Below are 19,372 nucleotides of genomic sequence, written 5' to 3'. Positions count from 1 at the left end.
AGATATTTTATCTTCTCCTTCTCTTTTGTCTAACACTATTCCAGATATGTTTTTGAAATGACAGTAATGATGATCTCTGCAGTAGCGATGATGACATATCTGTATGTCAGAGTTCACTACAACCAAGATTAAAATGAATAGCATGAGAGAGCTATGCTTTGCTTGTCCTCCTCCTCGCTACCGCCTCTCGTCTTATCCATCATTCCACCACATCATTATAAGTCTTTGCATCTGCCTCCAAAGCCCCTGCAAACCCGGCTTAGACAATGGGCTCCTCTCTTCACTGCCGAAGCCTTTCATGAGCTCTCTATGTAAATCAGGCTCGGCTTCTTTATACCGGACTGATTTCACAGGGATGGCATGGAGCCACTAGCTGGCTAGCTAGTCAGAGGTCATTTGTTCCAGCGAAGTTTCATGTAAAATGCAACAAGACACGAGGTACAAAAGCAGCAGAGTCAGGCCTGTGGTGCATGTCCGCCAGACAAGCCCAGCAACAAGAGAAGAGAGTGCTGTGAACAATTTAACCACCCGCTGCTCTGTAGAGTAGCACTGGTGGAGACAGAGAAAATTAACCAACTACCCTCCCTGTGGGAGAGATGGGAGTGTGGCCTTGATTGAACTTGAGTGGTCTTTGTGCAGATGAATTATGGAGGCAGAGGAGTTTTTCCAAGACAGCTGAGCAGGAGATAGAGTACATGTATCATGCGGTGGGGTTTAATCAAAGTTTTATTTGTGTATGCTGAAGCTCTCAAAATTCACTCTGAAGCCGTTCTGTAGATGCAATGCAAGTGGGGCCCTTTGGGTGGGTGGGTGGGTGTGTGGAGGGGGGGAGTACAGCACATCGCTTTAGGATAAATGTTTTGATCATGACAGGGATGAACTTCGGGGCTGTGTGCATGAGACAACTGTTTTTAACTCAGGGCAGACAGTGCTAACAAAAACATGCAAAACCCTTTAATTTGTTATGGGAAGAAAAAAAGCACGGAATCATCCCAGAAGTCCTGATTTATTGTAAGAAAATACTGTATGTGAGGCACTGAATGATGCAAAAGGATGATACTTTTTGATGAGGAGTGGAAACAAAGCTGGAGTACCCTCCAATTGAAATGAGATAAAATAAAATACATCAGCTTATTATTCCACTCACATGACTTTTCTCTGCGTCTTTCAATGTCGTGTAGAGAGCATCAAACCCACATTACTGCCTCAACTAGTAAGTTTGTTAGTGAAAATAACACACATCAGTCCTCTCTCCATATATAAGTGAAACTGCAGATTCACTTCCTCCAAAGCACTGCCCATGTTGCTCCATACACTTGGCCCTCATATTTCCTGTTGCAATGGTCACCAGTCAAGACCAGCAGGTTGATGTTCTGTATAAACCTGTTCTGTCACTAATGGTGGGTCTGATCACAATGGAGGTGGGACAGCCTGTGTCCCTTATTAACGCTGTTTTTAAAACATGAACTTTGACTATTCGACTTTGTCCGAAGTTTGCTTTTCACTTATGAGTAACGCAGCAGGAGATTCTCTGCTCAGACGCATTCACAGCACCACAGAAGTCTCTGGAGTTTTCAGGTGAGGCAGGATGTAACTAATTATTTCCGCTGCAGAGAACACATGTTTTAGTTTACAGCACATCATCTCTGTCAGTGTCTTCTACATGTATACAGAGTGTGGGGGAGACGTGCAGCAAAGGGCCGCAGGTCGGATTCGAACCCGGGCCACTACAGTTGAGGGCATGTCCACTTGCTCAGGGTGAAGATCTCCTACTTTGGCCTCACATCTGGAAATTATGAAGAGTTTTTACTTGGGGGCTTGAAGGAGAAAGTCCGAGGGCTCTCACTCGCACATTTGCATTCTCACATACAACCCCTTTGGAGAATGTCCGGAGATTGTTCAGAGTTCACTGCCTGTCTGAAAGTAGTGTAACTGGTGTTTAACCAGAAGATGTCTTTAAAAAATATACAGTCATGAGGGTAGTAACATAAATGTTATTACCCACTGTCGTCTTATTTTTTTTAAAGTTTTGACCATTATATATTTGACTCGTGAAAACATTGCATTTTTCTATCATGTCTGATAGTTTCACATAATAAGAAATAACAGAGGTCATTGGACCAAATCCCAGCTGCTTGATTTGATTTCTTTGCAGGAGCCTTCTTTAAATTGAAATGTTCCCTTTTCTGGATACAGATGTGTCATATGGATGTAAATGGTACTTTGATTAATTAGAGTGAATTATGGAGAAAATATAGTGTAATTGTGCTGATTTCTGATGTCAGAGCTTGATGTCAGAATTTAATGGACGGTAAATGTTCATCAGGGCTAAAATCTAACCCTTCTGTAAATATGTGGGCAGGAGAAGAATAACAACATCTTAAACATCTTAAAATGTATTTATCTATTCCCTGTGTGACTGGGCACTGGCACTCACCATGATGGACCACGCCCTTCAGGCCATGGATTATGGGGTCGACAGCAGGATTGTCATTCCCTCCAACCTGAGGAACACAAAAAGATCTGCTGTAAAATACAGTGATCATCACATTAAGCTTTATTAAAAGACAACATCACTGTATACAGATTAACCATATTATCTTAGTCAGTACAGGCTCTCAGTCCAGCTGAGAGACCAAACTGGTATCCCGGTCCATCAAACCCCCTGTAGGACAACCAACGAGCCACTGACATGTAGGTGGCTGTGGCTCACGAGGAGGTGTGGGTCACCCCTAACCAAAGTGTTCGTGGTTCAATCCCAGCTGGCTCCTCTATTTTGCACACCAAAGTGTCCTTGGGCCAGACACTGAACCCTAAATTGCTCCTGACGGCTGGGCTGAAAGATTGTGATTGATCTGTAAAGAGGAAGTGCTGCTCAAAGCTGCACTTTATGAATGTTTGTGTGAATGGGGGAATGTCCAAACAATCAAGACTCGAAAAGATAAATAAAAACCATGGACAATAAAAAAAAGTAATCACATTACGGGCCAATGGTTGTTTACCTCAATTCAGTTTATACCTGCTGTTGCTGTTGCAGTGACTCAGTTCCCTGCAGGAATAAATAGTCCACTTATCTGGGCATATACAGTATAATGCCCACATCTATTCATAATCATAGTAAAGTCGCCTACATTGTGTGTTTTAATTCACCTGTGGAAAGAGAGAGAAAATAACAGATTCATGCTCGAGAAAGAGAAAGAGAGATGTGACATGGGTGGAGGAAAACAGTCAAAAAGCACAGCAGAGATCCTGAGAAACCAAGTGCAGCGTAATTGGGAGAAACAATCAGCAGCAATCAACCAGGCCCTCTCCATGGGAACTCAAAGAGGGAGCGATGTCATAGTAACACATGCATTTTCATTGTCTTCAATTAGAGCATCATTGTTGTCATGGAAGCTGGAAATCAATAAAAAAAAAACAAGCACACAAAAAGGCTAAACACAAGTGCCTTCAAATATGACTGACCAGTCAGTCTGATCAGAGCCCTCTTTGGTTACATATTTGTTTAAAATGCACAAAAAACTGTTTTGAAGTGTGTGTGATGTGACAAGTCCATCAGGTTACAAATAGGTGGACTACTTTCATGGACATGCATTACACATTTCACATGACAATAGTTTGAATTCAAATGCATGGAAGAGACATTTTCTTGGAAAACCTGGAAAATGTTTGAATGACTGTTAAAGTGCCAGAGAATTACTGTTATTACACATATTGTAGGGTGACAAGCAAGATGGACTGTTTGTACAGACAGCAGGGCGCAGTATTTTTGCCTTTTACATGTTAAACACTAACAATAAAAAAAAGTGTAGTCAATTTCCATGTTTCCTGTAGTGATTTTGTATCCGCAATTGCATCCGATTTTCAGTTTGCAATTTGCTCCCACTATTGCCGTTTTGCTATCAACACATTTCATTGGGAACTCAAAGCTTTTTTCATTTGAAAAGAAAATTGTGTCTGTCCACATAAGCGTTTTGGCTCCTTATCAGTTTTAATCCCCATCACTAATCACATATCACGTGACTGCTCCTGTACACAGGTGTGCAGTTGCCACCGTAAACAAGAAGACATGCGCATGCCGGTGAACTGGCACTGCTCAAACAAAAGCTTGTCTCCATGCCTGTAAGCAGTTTAATCATTGCAAAATGCAGAATTTAACTGCACACCAGCTTTAAGCAAAGACAACAGGGTCAGCAACACTTGTAATTGATTATCCATGTTGTGTTATACACTGGTAGCCGAGCCTTGTTTTCTTCCAGACGAATCAGCATATGCTACACGGTCACTAAAAAGACCCAATCAGCAAGCATCTATGTCATTGTGTCCAAACAGCTCTGTTTTTCAAACTAAAATGAGAGTGGTGTATCCATAGCAGTGTTGATGCATTTTCCAAAGAAAAGATATTAATATGGAAGTAACACGAGTCTGCGTACAAACGTCAGCAGTGAGGTCTGGATTATTAACAGGAACCATGTTTAACGTTTTAAAAAGGGACATTTTCAATGCTTTGAAATAAACACATTATATTCACGCCCATTATACTCACATACTGGTATAAATGTTAAAACAGCAGGGGGCGATGCTGGCTGACTCCTCAGCAGTTGTGTTAATAAAATATGAGTCAGAGAAACAGTCTTTACTGCTGTAGCCTCTTTTTCTTTTGTATGTATTTTGTCTTTTATCTACTTCTGCATACAATCATTTGATTTCTCTGGTTTAAATTGCTCATCATATGCTGCAGATCATAAACCATGTGAACTAAAGTAACTGTGTCCTTTGTGTGTAATTTAATGTGAGTCCCAACATACAGCTATATCTCTACAGCTGTGGCTCACCACACAATGAAATTGTTAGTTATGCTGTTATATTTGTTGTTCTTTTTCTGTGTTCATTGTAACAATAAACAAGTCATGTTGACTGGACAGGCAAGAGTCAATCATGGGATCAATAAAGAAAAACCTGTTTCACTAAAAACAGGAACAGCCTATTCTTCTGAGGGGCAGTAGGACCACCTGCAATACGCTGTGCAGACAGAAACAAAAAGAAAGCACCTGTTTTAACAAGTGTTGTCTTTCTGAAGTATTAGTCATTACTGCTGCTCTAATACACTGACTGCTGCTTAAACTACTAACCCTGCTACCACCGTGACTATACCCGCTTCAAAAAAACTACTATTAGCTACTTTTATTTTGACATATATATTCAACATCACTCCAACTATACTATTGTTACTATACTGCTACCACTAGTGACTACGTACAGATACAACAACAATTACTACTAATAATAATCATCATTGTCACATTCAATTAAATTCAATTTTATTTGTATAGGGCCAAATCATTACATACATTATCTCAAGGCACTTTACATAGAAGGTCAAGGACAAATGGGGAGGAGAGGAGAGGTGGGTGGAAAAGAGGGAGAGACTTTACCATTGTCAGGTAATAAATAGATTTCCTTTAATTACAATGCAGCTTTCATTTTTTTTTAACCTTTTAGGTGAAATATCAGTTTTTCACTTTTAGCCAAAAGTGTAAATATGCCTTAGAGAGCAACAGAGAGCCGTGTTGTGTAGAACACAAGCAAACCCAAACTCAGGCAGAGCCACTACCAGCATCCATATCCAACGTGTTGCATGAACAACAGAGAGACTGCCAAGACTGCCATCCCACCCCTCCCTCGCCTGACTCTCCTCGACCTCGCGTGTCCTGGATTTGGACACACGCACTTCACCTGGGGGTTTAACAAACACACACGCAAAGTCCATTTGGACTCTGATAAACTACACTTGTTGGATAGGATTTCATTTTCAAGTTTGGTGAGAAGGATTATTGGGATTTGTCCTCACACTGCCTGCCTGCCTGGACCGCAGCCAAAGCACATAGAATAAAACACAGCCTGTTCTGGGCTTTCATCAACCACATGAAAACATCCTATTGTAAAGCAAGCCATTTCTGTGGATGATTTGTCCAACAATTTCATCCAATTACCTTGAGTAGGAATTATATAAAAAAAAAACACCCATGTGTTTACTAACAAGGGTGGTGAATGATCATGTGACATACACATGCTTTAATTCCAAACTGTTCCTGCTGCTCACTGTCATGTGTGGATGTTCAGGTAGAGGTGCACTGCGTCCTTAATTGGGCAACAGCTCTTTTTGGGTGAGAGCAACATGTGTTATCCAAACGTAAACGAGAGTAGGCCTCCTATCGCCTTCATAACAGAAGTAGTGCTCACGTTACTAGTTCTCAATAATACGACTTCCTGCAACGCCCACGCACTGCTCACGCATTCCAGTGCGGCCAAGCTGTTAATCTGACACTGCAGTTATGAAGTGAAAGTGTTCGCTCCGCACAGCTGCAGAGTCACATCACAAAGGAAGTCTTACAAGAGGAGAGTTGGCCGACGAGGATGATGAGGATTTTGTGTTAAAAGATCATTAAAACGTTGGATAGTTTGAGGATCTACTGTCTCTGTGAATTTTAGAGACGGTGCAGCTCAGGCCACACTTTTCTGTCTGAACGATCCTGAAAGAAAACTAACTGAGCACAACCCGAACCCAACAGGTATTCAGTTTTTTGTGTGCAAACCCTGACCTGAGCCCGATGCAGTTAATAAGCTGAGTTTGTGTTATGTTGTGTTCACACCAAACACAAAGCGTATTTTCGCAGTATGTTACTTGCACGTGTTTGGATGCAGAATCATTTGTGTTCAAGTGCATACCTCCGCCAAGGTCCAACAGTCCCCCTACATTCAAGTAGCACCAGATTGTATGGACTCATAGATATTAGTTCTCTAAATATGCCTGATGTTTTTCATCAAGATCCATGAATTTCATTTGGGAAAATAGAGAAAATGTCAAACAAAAAACCTCTATCTCGCAATGTAGAAAAAAGGTAATGATAAAAATCCTTGATCCTCCCCTTTATTTAGATTTTATTCAATATCTTACCCTTCAGTTTCAAGAAATGAATTGAGTAGTTGTTGTGTAATCCTACTAACACACAAACAGGAATGAAATAAGTAAAGTAATGAAAAAAACCCTTTTTCAAACATACAATATGTGCCTGGATGCCTTATCAGATAATAATAAGGGGTTATCTTAAGCCGGTTTGCAACTTAATCATATGGAAATATGCAAATTAGTTCAGCAGAGTTGGCAGACTTGTCAACAACTGTGGTGCATCCCAGGTCAAGGGAAGTGATGCAGCAAACTCTACAGGGACCGCAACAAAGTTAGACCCAGGAAAAGATCATCTGTAGGTTACTGCCTTCTTAACTACGCTGTTAGAAGGAGATGCAGGGACACTGAAGTCAGTTTGCTGCGCTCTTCCTTCAGATGCATTCTTGCCAATCCATGACTAGCTTGTAAAATGCCTTGTGCATTACCATGATGATAAGTGACATCACCAAAACTAGGATCATATGGAAATATACTCTTTGTCTGAGGCAGCCTGCGGTAACTATGACACCAAGGGCTGGTGGCCAAAACGGTAGGAAGAATCTAAACAGTGACACATGGCTTAAGCTGCAGGACTGTGTAACAAGGAGGTATTCCATTGTCTCTGTGGGATCCCCCCCATTGACAACATGGGCTTGTACAGGCAAAACACGGAATAATTAATTAGCCTAAACTTAGTTGCAGCAATGTTAGACACAGTTTCAACTTAGCAGAAGTTCCTAACTGGAAGTGAAATAAGGAGCTTGTTTTTGGTTCAAGGCAAGACAGAAATTGGGTGAGGAAAAAAGTGTGTGTGTGTGTGTGTGTGTGTGTGTGTGTGTGTGTGTGTGTGTGTGTGTGTGTGTGTGTGTGTGTGTGTGTGTGAGAATGAAAAGAGATTAAGAGAAATAAAGGCGACCATGGAGACACAGAGAAAATGACAGACAGGGAGGAGGAGAGAAAGAAAGGAGGACAGAGGGAATTAGCGTTTCATTATTAATGTTTGTCTCTGAAAGCCCACAGGCTCGTCCCCCGAGATCCTGAGCCACCAGGCCTCACTTCACAATGTCCTACTCTCTCTCTATCTATGCCTTTCTCCCTCTTTAAATCCTGCATCTTTCGTTCTTTCTCTTCATCCGTTCCCACAGCTCAGGCTCCCTCTTTCTCTCCAGGGACAGAGCAGCGCAGTGACAAATCAGGAAAAAAAACACTGTACAATGTGACATGTCCTCATATTTCTCTCCTCCACCATTTTTCTCTCTCATCGCCCAACGCTTTCTTCCACTGTCATCCATCCAAGATCCCTCACAATGTATCCTCTCTCTCTTGACTTGCTTCACCTCCTTCTGTGTCATAGAGAGACTCATTTCCTCCCCTTGGCACTGGCCGGACTAACCGCTGATGAATCAATGGCATAATAGATGTGATGGTTCTTTCAAACAAGACACATTGGAGTGGAGTTACTATCAGTGACAAATGTATCAGTGGGCGCTGGGAGATGGGGATAAATACTAGACAAACACATTATTTTTGCTGTTCACTACCTCTTGGATTTAGACCTCGTAAAATAATTCAGAACTTGACAAAAAGCCAACTGATCTTTTGGACATTTTTATTAAGATATACACTTTTTAATTCTGGGGTTTGTGTCATTTTTGGATGTCGACAAAAATGAGACATGACCTCTAATCTGTGTGTCGCGGTTGTCTGTTGTTCATACAGGCAGCGTTTGTGCAGCTTGTCTGCAGAGGAGCTGCAATGTGAGGATTCAGATATGATCACTGTATTTCCTTTAATAAAAGCATGGCTATATATGCTACTACATGTCAGGACTCTACGGTATGAAGTTGTACAACTTCTGATCCTGCAATAACGATAAAAACTTTGTTCAAACAAATGAATGGATTCAGTAATGAGAAATGCAAGGGCGCCTATGGCTGAGAGGTAGAGCGGTCGTCCTCCAACCAGAAGGGCGGCAGTTCGATCCCACTCTTCCCCATCTGCATGCCGAAGTGTCCTTGGGCAAGATGCTGAACCCTGAATGGCCCCTCATAGAAAAAATGTGCTTCTAATAGATTCACTGTGTGTGTGTGAATGGGTGAATGGCAAACTGTAATGTAAAGTGCTTTGAGTGGTCGTCAAGACTATAGAAGTGCTACATAAATACAAACCATGTTCCATTCCTTTTAAACAGGTACAGAAAGAGTTGTAAACATTTATGTTTTGACATATTCAGCAGATATGCATTCAAACTGTGGTGAAAGACAATTTTTTACTGTCTATTCTGCAGATAAAATATGCAAGAACTCTATTTTCCAGAGGAGCAGCGCTGTTTACGCAGGCAGTGTGGACGCTCTAATCTGTTAAACATGGGTGCCAAAATGAAAGGCAAGCCATTCCGCAGTGCACGGACACTGCTTACTCAGCCAGTGGCCAGGGCATCACAGAACAAACAAATGCATGTTAGTCTAACAGAATGTATACAAAGATGGAGCCAGACCCTACACAGTGGCGATTGCAGGATGGAGCTGCGGTAGCTAGGTCCCGTCAAAACATGTTTTTTTTTGGCGTGGTTTTTCCTAACTCTTGTTGAAGGTTAAGGACAGAGGATGTCACACCTTGTTATGAGACAAATTGGGATTTGTGAATATGGGCTGTACAAATGAAATGACATTTTATAATATCAAATAACTAATTAAAATAAGATTTAGTGGAAAAAATAACACTTGAACATACATTAGTGTGATAATAATTACTGAAAATGAAAACATATTTGAGTAAAGTTTATTTGACGTATAGGCTACTTTGACTTTTCAATGGAGCCCGTCCCACCACCTAACATGAAGGAGTCCATTTTGGACCTATACAGCACCAGGTGGCGATTGAGACGCTTGGGCTTCATTTTTGGGGAGCAGTTGTGTCATCCATCTTTATATAAAGAGTTAGTCTACACGTTAGCTTATATTTTGTTGTTCTGATTAGTTACAGTTCTACTCTGCAATGACATACTTTGCATTACAGCATTAAAATTAAAAATTAAAATTGGCCATAGGTAAAAACATTTGCAGATGGGAATGGGTCTGGCAGTGCCAGGCAAGAGGACATACAAACAGGCCAACACTACAAGCCTGTGTATTCCTTAAACCACTATACAGTTGCACATATAAACATAATGCTGTTACAATGCCTGTCTTTGTGTCCCATAAAAAAAATGATTAAATTTCAAAATTAGCATCGAGGAATCCCTGATTGGTTTTTGAGATACTGAGAGTTGATTCTTCAGACGGAGTGATGTGTCATAAGTAATGCATTGTGTTTGGCTACATAACTGTAGAGCCTGAGGACTCCTCGTGTTGGGAACAATGAGATGATGGTGGTTTAGCAGATTGGCTTATACTTTGTAATTACCATCATTGGGAGTAGGCTAATGAAGCTAAGTGAAGGTTCAGTCAGGGAGACGGTCTCCTTGTGGATGTCTCCTAAGTCACATACACAGTTTCTGCTACACCTAGGCTCCACCAGCTCATACTCTTTTTATCCAATCACTGACTGACACGCTTGCCTTGAGCCAATCACGCTTGAGCTATCAGAGTTTAAAATGCTCTTTCTCACTGCTGTTATTCAGTGATACTGCGCAACCCTCCTCCACACCTGCACCAGATCAAATCTACAATACAGCCAAGTCTAGTTTAAATAATTTCCTAATTTTGTGTTGAAAAATACCCATGGCCATTTAGAAGAAACGAATTAAACTAGCCGATACTTGACGTAGTGAGAAAATCCGTTCTCTTAGGGTCAACATTCACCTCAGTAACTTAAGGAAACAGGCTTTGTTAATTTGAAATACAAGCCCCTTCACTGTAATAATCTCAGCTTTCATGATTTCACATGCAGTTCATTGCAACTGTGCGTCTCTATGTTAAAGCCATAAGGGCTCACAACTACTTTGTCTTGTACCATTCCTCATGAAGGCTTTCCCCTCCCTTTTCTACTCCACTTTCCATTTTCTCCAATCCTGCTCTTTGCTATTGTAGGTTCTTTTTCTCAATACACAAAAATATTTTCCTTCATTCTCTTTGTTTGTTCTCCTGCCTTCTCCTTCCTCTCACTCTAAAATATTAAATGAGGTACAGATGCTTCAAAATCATGTGAAACGACTCAGCAGGATTCTTAACTAAAGGGACAAATGGTAAAAAAGTAGAGTGGATGTTCCATGTGAATTACATCCCAGCTGGGCCTTGGTTTCACATGTTTCTGCTTCTAGCTGACAGTGAGGTAAACATCAGGGGCAGGCCGCGCTGTAAATAAGCAAATAAAAGGGCAATGATCGATGTTTACAACAGTCAACTATTTCAGTCAGAGGCTGTGCTGCAAAGCAATGGTTGGTCATAAAAGCGTGATAACCAAGCTCAGTCGAGAAGATGGGGCCAATTTGCCCTGTAACCCGAGTATGATGATTTAATTAATAGATGACACAGAAGCAAGTATTCAGTTGCTGCAGATACACACTGATAGCAGAGGAGGGAAAGGATTCCTAATGGATGGAGAAACACTTAAGAGAGAAAGAAATCAAGACAAGCAGGGCACTCTCCGTGTTCACAATTATTTGAGTAAGACAGGCTCATGTAAACAGACAAGGATTACCCCCCCAACTGCTTTGTTAAAAAAAATCATAATTACAGAGCTGCTTTAGTTGTGGTTGTACTGGACTTTATCATGAGAGGTCACTGAGGGTATTTTCAATCAGTGTGAGCAGACATGTTTCAACATGTAAAGAAGAATATTTGCATTCACCTGATTAGCACTCTCACACACTCATATGTATGGTCAATGTTAAGTTAAAATCATAAGCCTTGCCCTAAAAATGGCAGTTAACAGAAGTTTGGTTTAATAATTAGTTCAAAGTTGTATAATGAGTTCTGAAAACATCAAACTGACTGACTTAATTTAACTGTTCTGAGAAAACAAGTCCAACAAACTTAAGAAGTTAACTGAATTTGAAACAAATCATGTGTGCAGATATAAATTGCCAACAGGTTTGTATGGAGGTTCATTTGTCTTACTAACTTTACTTCCATAGGTTTTTCTTTTCATTTCCATTTTCTCAATGTAAAGAGTCACGTCTCTGGCTGCTGCTGTCAGTGCTGCTTTGAGTCTATGCTTTGAGACCTGGTGATGAATTCCTGCCAATTATACAAGCTACATGCATCTCTCCTTTTTCTGAGAAAATTAGCATTACCACTTCTTTGGTTGGACTTGTCCATGTGTTTAAACAGTGGAGATGAAATGTAAAGTTGCATTTGAGAGAAAGGTCTGTCACAGGCCTGGTTACATTATTCCTATTTGTACAAATCAGTCTAGTAATAGTTTCAGGGAAAGCCTCACCTCTGTACATTTGACATTGTTTTTGCAGGTTAATGTTGATGGTCTTCCCCTTGGCAGGGTAGTGCAAATACTTGTGATATATGATGAAGTCTACGCAGGCTCCAACCTGAAAATTGCCTGGAAGTGCTAATACTGTTAAAAAAATAACGAGTTATACCATATTTCAAGCTTTCTTTGTATCGATGGCTTCACCTACAGCCTTGTTCACGCAGTATGAATTCTGAACATTTCTACCTGCCATTAGAGCTGATGGAGCCTTTTGGATGAACAGCAGGACATCTTCAGTTAACTAGAAATCAATTTGGTTTGAAATATTATTTAAACGTTCATAATAGTGTGTGCAGACGGATGAAATTACAATGTATACATATACTGTACATGTAAGCAGATTATGCTTTTACTATGAGCTGTTACTGTATGAACCTACAGCTGTGCATACAGTTTATATAACAGATACATACATGTAAGTGAATTAGCAGTAACACTGACCTGAAATGTGATCATGTGGCTCGTGTGTGGTCTAATATTAATGTTTTCTAATATTTTAGTATCAGCTGGTGTTAAAGCACAAATGAGACAAACTATAAATGGCCCTGTTTCATTTGAAACTGGTAAGATGAATGGCTGGGGCCACAGGAAGATAGTGAGGATGAGCATATTTCTTTTTCCATCATGGTGAGACGAAACTGGCTTACAAATTAACTATAAACAAAAACTACATATGATGTCATCAACAAAAAGATGTCAGCAAAATAACAATATCCTATTTTTTTATTAAAAAAAGGAGACAAATTGACATCTTTTGGGAAAAATCACATAATCCAAAGTCTCCCTCTTGTCTCTGAATGGCTGCACATTCCTCTTCGTGCATGCCCGAATTAACTTCTGGGTGACTTTGCACGTCGGCAGTGCACAGCGCAACAGTGTTAAACCTGGAGCTGGCTGCTCCCATGGCTGTATGTGCTCAACCAATGATGTGAGATGGAGAAAGTACATGATGGCAACATCAGGGCTTGGTTAGGGGAAAAAACAGGTTGACATTCAAAGCCACTTAAATTTGAGTTAGTGAAGTACTAGTGGGGGAAAAGCCATATTACTCTGCAATAACTGGAAGGGAAATTATAGACCTGAAGACACTGACTTTGACGATAAGATGTTGTAATAATGTTTCTTAGTTTTGACTTATATTATCTTAAGGTACCTGACAGAGAAAGGCAGTGATAAAATGATATATACCACTAGCATCTCCAATGAACCATTGCCTTCCAATGGAGGTTTAGCCAATTATGTACATGTAAGTCATTTTGCTAGATAAACTGGAGAACCTCCTAATTTAGCTAAAATAGTTTTATGTGATGTGTTAGATAGGCTTCATGTACAGTGTACTTGCTCCACATATTTGCCGTAAGTTATGATTTTGAACATATTCCATTTAAATGTAGTCCATTAGCAACATCTACTAAATAAGGCCTATACAATGCATGCATTATATGTGCAAATCTGGTTTGGGGCTTGGATAAAAATATGAGATTTTGTAAATATATGCACATGGGACTGTGCAAACTGAAATAAAAACTGACAAACACTTCTAAATGTAACAATCAATAACACTGGCTAGCACAACGAGAGGCCTAAATAATTACAGAATCGAGTCATTACCCTTCTGAGTGAATGCAGTGCTTAGAACAAACAAGCATCATCAGTCACACAGTCTGTCCTATAGGTTTGTAATTGTCATTTTAGCCTCAAATCATTTATATTGTCTTCAAAAAGAATAACAAGGCATTTTAATGTTCACAAAAATGTAATTAAGTAATGTGGACTTGTGTCTTTCATACAAAGATGAGCCTAAAATGGCAAAACTAGTCAATTAAGAGTAAGATTACTGAATTAAAAAAATTCTCAAAAAGTAAAGCCAGAGTACCTTGATCGCTCCCTGGTGGCTGGCTGTAGTATAGGTCATAAACCTCGCCTCTGCGATTAGTTGATGCGACATGGACTGATTGATAAAGTAAAAGTACACACCAAATGTGTTAAAATGCGCTCCAGTTAGTTTGGTTTTGAGTACTTACTTGATGTTATAAACACAGGACTGACACGAAATTGATTTAGTGCGTGTATCAGAGCGACCTCGCTATCGCCACTGCCCAGACTCTGGCTCCAAGATACATCTTAGGGTCAAGATAGTGGCATTGGTATCTGGAATGATTGACCATTAATTGTTGGATAGTTGAAGGAAATGGAGATGTGTTCTCAATTTCTATATACAGTCCATGGCTGGGGCTAGCTGGTTGGCATGCTAACTTCAATAGAGAAAGAAGTAATAGAAATAGAAGCAAAACAATAGTTAACAGTTGCTTTATCTTCTACCACCAGACGCCTTAGTGAATGAAGGAAAATAGTTTAATTCTGAACTCAAGCAATTCAGTCACTGCAAGATTGGTAACATCTTTTGATTCTAATGTAACCTATGTATCTACAGCAAATGCTTACATACGGCACCTGTGCCTGACAAATTGGTTATTCGGCATACTGAGTAACCCAAGGAAACTCAAAAAATAAAAGATCTGGCCAGTTAAATGCAGCCATTTAAATAAAAAATGGGAGAAAACAATTACTCAAGCAGCTCTCTCTGTGGAGCCTAGTGAGGGAGGCTGCTTTAGAACAGTGCAGCATGGCAGAGGGCATATTTAAACTCTATAGTCCAGGAGGAGAGCTTCTCTCAACACCATCAACACAAGCAGGCCCAGGAGACTCTCCAAGCCCGGCCACACACACACACACACACACACGCACACGCACGCACGCACGCACGCACACACACACACACACACACACACACACACACACACACACACACACACACACACACACACACACACAAACACACAGTAAGAAAACTAAACAGTTTTGTAATGAATTTTTATTCACATGTCAAAAACAACTATTGGGTGATGGCACACAAAATACGAACACACCACATCTACACACAGAGACACCCTGACATAGGCTCACAAATCACTCTTTCTCCTCAAAGTAAAAAAATTCAAGTGATAAAACTGCATCAATACTTGATTTATAGGCACACATACATAGATGTTCTGTGTGTGTGTGTGTGTGTGTGTGTGTGTGTGTGTGTGTGTGTGGACTACATCATACAATCTATCTATTTAAAGCGCCTCCTGCGGCTACACACACACACACACACACACACACACACACACACACACACACACACACACACACACACACAGTTTAAGCCTGTCTACTCAGGTTGCCAAAGACAAACTGTAGCATGTGAGTGAAGCAGGAGAGTGAGCAGTGACTGGATGAATAAAGGAAAATGCACTTCTGAGGCCGACACCAACACGCTCCACTTTGCATGGTGAACAAAGCAGCCAAGCGCAGCTTTGCTGAGATCTATCTGCGAGAGAGGGCACGGGTTAAATCAGTCTTTCAGTTGGTAAGATGCAACTGCTCAATATCATCAGGTTCGGAGCAAATATATGCCTACTTTATATCAAGGTTGTAAGGAGATCTAATCGAATAGATAGAATGCTTCCTATTCTGGAGGACACCAGGATTTACTTGTCAGTAGAGGCAGCACTTTAAGCTGCTTCTCAAAATAAAAGAGGCTATTTGTGCCATTTCACCTGGCTGCTTCAGGTAACAACTTTTTATATCTGCCTATTTATCTCCTCCTACGCCTGAATGAAGTATAAATGTTTTCACTCTTTCCTTACTGTTTACTTATTTAAATGCCACCATCAGGTCTGACTTTCAGACAATGAAAGACATCTTAGAATTTTCCGTAAAATGAGAAACGTGTCATTGAGACAAACAACAAACTCTTGCCAATCAAATTAATTTTCCATTATCTTGGGGATGGTTGTGACTCTGGTGTGTCATAGATGTGATTGGGTTTCATTTTACAAAAAGCATGATTCATTTGTGATTTATTAATTTTTCTTTTGTCCATCTCCTGATTAAACAGTGTAGGTTGTGTGTGGGAAATAAGACACATTCATTCCAAGCTAGAGTGGGCATGATGCCGTGGCTTCTGAATATTCTGGTATTCTGGCAACATTGTGGGATCTCCAGTGTTTGTGCTGCCACCATTCCAAAGCGGAGGCAGCTTTTCATATCCAAATACTGACAAACACTAAATGAGTAAAGGGCAGTCAAGATAAACGGCACTTGATTATGTAGTGTTTACCACTCGAGCAAGTTCTAACTATAAGTACCAAAAACATGTCAAAAAAAACTAAATGTTTCATAATCTGAAGGATTGCTTTAAAGAGCATTCTATATAAACCCAGTTCATTTTAAAGATCCTGACCGTTCCTCGAGGAATCATCACGAAAAATACAAAACCTCATCATGCACTTTAACACAAAACAATTAAAATACAGAAATATAACATATATGTATGACTTTCCTCATTCTGTTCAACACCCTCATATGTAGGTTTGTCATAAATCAAATGTAATGAAAGAATACCGCAGCATGTAGATGTTGCAAAGATTTGGATTTGGGTCCAAATTGAAATGACTTTACGTGCCCACCTTCGTCTGTGCAACACTCACAGAGGAGAGAGAGCAAAAGGAGTGAAAGGACGATATAGAGCAAGAGAGACTGAAGAGGAGGAAATATTAACTGGGGGTTACTGGTAAAAGAAAAAAGCCACTTGGGTAATCGATGGCCTCAAAGGATTTTTGTATTCCTGTCAATTGAGAGTGATAGAGCTTACAGTGATCCCAGTCCACCCACAGCTCCACTCCACAGGCCAGGGGAAGGTAGAGCACTTTATTGGTGACTGGACTTTGATCTTGATCTACAGGACTTACAGCTCATACCCACACACCCTCAAAGCACTACAGCACAGGAAATCTGACTTTTTAGCTTTCTGGAAAACCAACAGGATAAAGCAAACTGACGAGATAGATGAAACACACTCTACACCCCATGAAGAGCAGACACAAATACAACCCTCAGTCTCCCACAAACTAAAGTCAATCGGAATTTATGACTTAGCGCACACAACTTTGTATGAAAAATTGAAATGAAATGAAATGAGGGAGTATTTCAATGAAACTAAATGTATTTGTGGATCTTCTGTTGCTTAAAGTTTGGATTTTAAATGTTAACCAAACCTATAAACATGGCTCTATTTTTAGCAAATGTTATTTTTGTACTTTGATCAACTCCTACTGAGAGACAGAGAAACATAGAAAAGGTTCCTACCTGAAAAAACACAGCCATGGCTGCAATGATCCTCTTCTCCCTGAGCGATGCACTGAGGCTGTCGAAGTCATCTGAGTTGTACATGTAGATCTGCATCTGTGAGAGACAGAGACACTGGGTTACACCTGGGGACACATTCCTTCACTGAAGAGAATACAACCATACATCACAGTGTGCTGTTATGAATGAATGCACTCTCTCAAAATGAACCGAAATTATTCACGTCGCTCAACACACACACACTGGATGGGTGGATATATAGCTCTTCTACAACCAGATGATCAGTCCATCAAGCTGGAGCTGGAAACAGGAAGCACCAAAACAAAACATCTATGTAGAATTAACTATTATATAAAGTCTATGACAACATTAGGATTTACTTATATATACACTAAACATATAGTCTTTGTCCACCTTTATTCGGATGACAGATGGATCCAAGTATGAGTAGACAATCTTTGTCTGCTACAAATGTGAAAACTGCCCTTCATGCTTTCATTACATCCTATGGGATTCCCTGCTGTGGGATTTTCACACTCCTGACTAGAGCAGCAGCGAATTCAAATGCTGCTGCTGCTGGGAGCAGCTCCTTCATATGAAGAAGTAAAGAAAACTTTTAATAAGATTTAAAACTGATTAAAAAAAAGCTAATCAGAAGGACAAAAACATTTTTTTTTTCGCCGTTACATGTACGAGAAATGTGGACTAAACAAACTGCTAACATCAACAGCTCTGGGCTTCATTTATTGAGAAATGACTCAGCAGAAAATCTGCAATTCACTGCTTATTTTGTGTTTGCATAATTGTGGTAATGAGGAAAGGCTGGAATTCAAATGTCCCATTATATTTGACTGGCATTAGCAGTAGCTAGTTGGCATATTGTATGAACAATCAATGAGGCCTGTGACCCATTAGAACTCATACAAAATAAATCAGTTGTTTCTTTTCTGTAAAACTGTTTTCCCTTTTACAGAGGAGTCCACACATCTCACATCTGTTTAATAGTGTTATAATGAATGATTAGGTCTGAACTGAAATATATCTCCTAAATGTCAAACTAGCAGTGTTTGTTATATACTATTAGTTCTCTACAAGCAATATTTGCCATTCAATCTTCATTGGATATTAATGACATCCCGGTGCTCATTTCCTGTTATTAGTCCATCACTTCCCTACTGTGTCTGTTCCATTCAGACCCGAGCCCCTGTTTGAAAATGATTTTTTTATTAAATGGCTCAAAAATATTTGAATTGAACTAAATATTGCTTTCAAATTGGGACTACTTTCCAAAGATGTGGACTTAAATTACATGATTTTGATTTGAGTCATGGATCTGGGGACACCAGACAGCCAGTCATCTTGTATCAGAAGCAGTTTCAGTTGGCAGTAAACACAAGATGAAGCCTTAAATCATCCCATGTGGTTGCAAAGACAACCATGTGGTAAGTTAAGAAAGAATGGCAAAATTACAGTGTTTAAATAGGTAGCGAAAACAATGTAGGCGCAGAATAATCAGACTGTGGATACTCAGGATATATTTATTGTCGCTTTGGGCCTTGGAATGGCATTTTATAATAGCAAACCAAACTCCCTATAATCCCCTAACTAAATTAACAATTTCCATATTTGGTGAATTTATGCAAACACAGTTGTCCATCGAGATGGTGATAAACACAAGGTAAATTGTCACTTTGCTATTTGTGTTGAAAAAACAACCAAGTTGCAGCCTTGAATATTATGAAAGGTGCCTAGATTATGTGCCACTGCTCAGTGAAAACCAATGAGACGCACACACAG

At 40.0% G+C, this 19,372-nt stretch overlaps 1 protein-coding gene across 2 annotated transcripts in view; it reads right to left on the bottom strand.

Moving 5' to 3' along the window:
* The window catches only part of LOC117762247 (receptor-type tyrosine-protein phosphatase gamma-like), a 372,407-nt gene that overhangs the window by 80,807 nt on the left and 272,228 nt on the right, over positions 1-19,372 (bottom strand). For both annotated transcript variants that reach the window (XM_034586785.1, XM_034586786.1), the window contains exons 5-6: positions 17,576-17,671; positions 2,438-2,504 (exon numbers count right to left, since the gene is read on the bottom strand). In XM_034586785.1, the coding sequence (XP_034442676.1) occupies positions 2,438-2,504; positions 17,576-17,671 (163 nt within the window). The remainder of the gene's footprint in view (positions 1-2,437; positions 2,505-17,575; positions 17,672-19,372) is intronic.

Source organism: Hippoglossus hippoglossus, chromosome 5 (assembly GCF_009819705.1).
Source record: "Hippoglossus hippoglossus isolate fHipHip1 chromosome 5, fHipHip1.pri, whole genome shotgun sequence".
NCBI classification, from domain to species: domain Eukaryota; kingdom Metazoa; phylum Chordata; class Actinopteri; order Pleuronectiformes; family Pleuronectidae; genus Hippoglossus; species Hippoglossus hippoglossus.
Note: the sequence above shows the minus strand (reverse complement) of the source record. Positions and strands in the feature narration are given on the sequence as shown.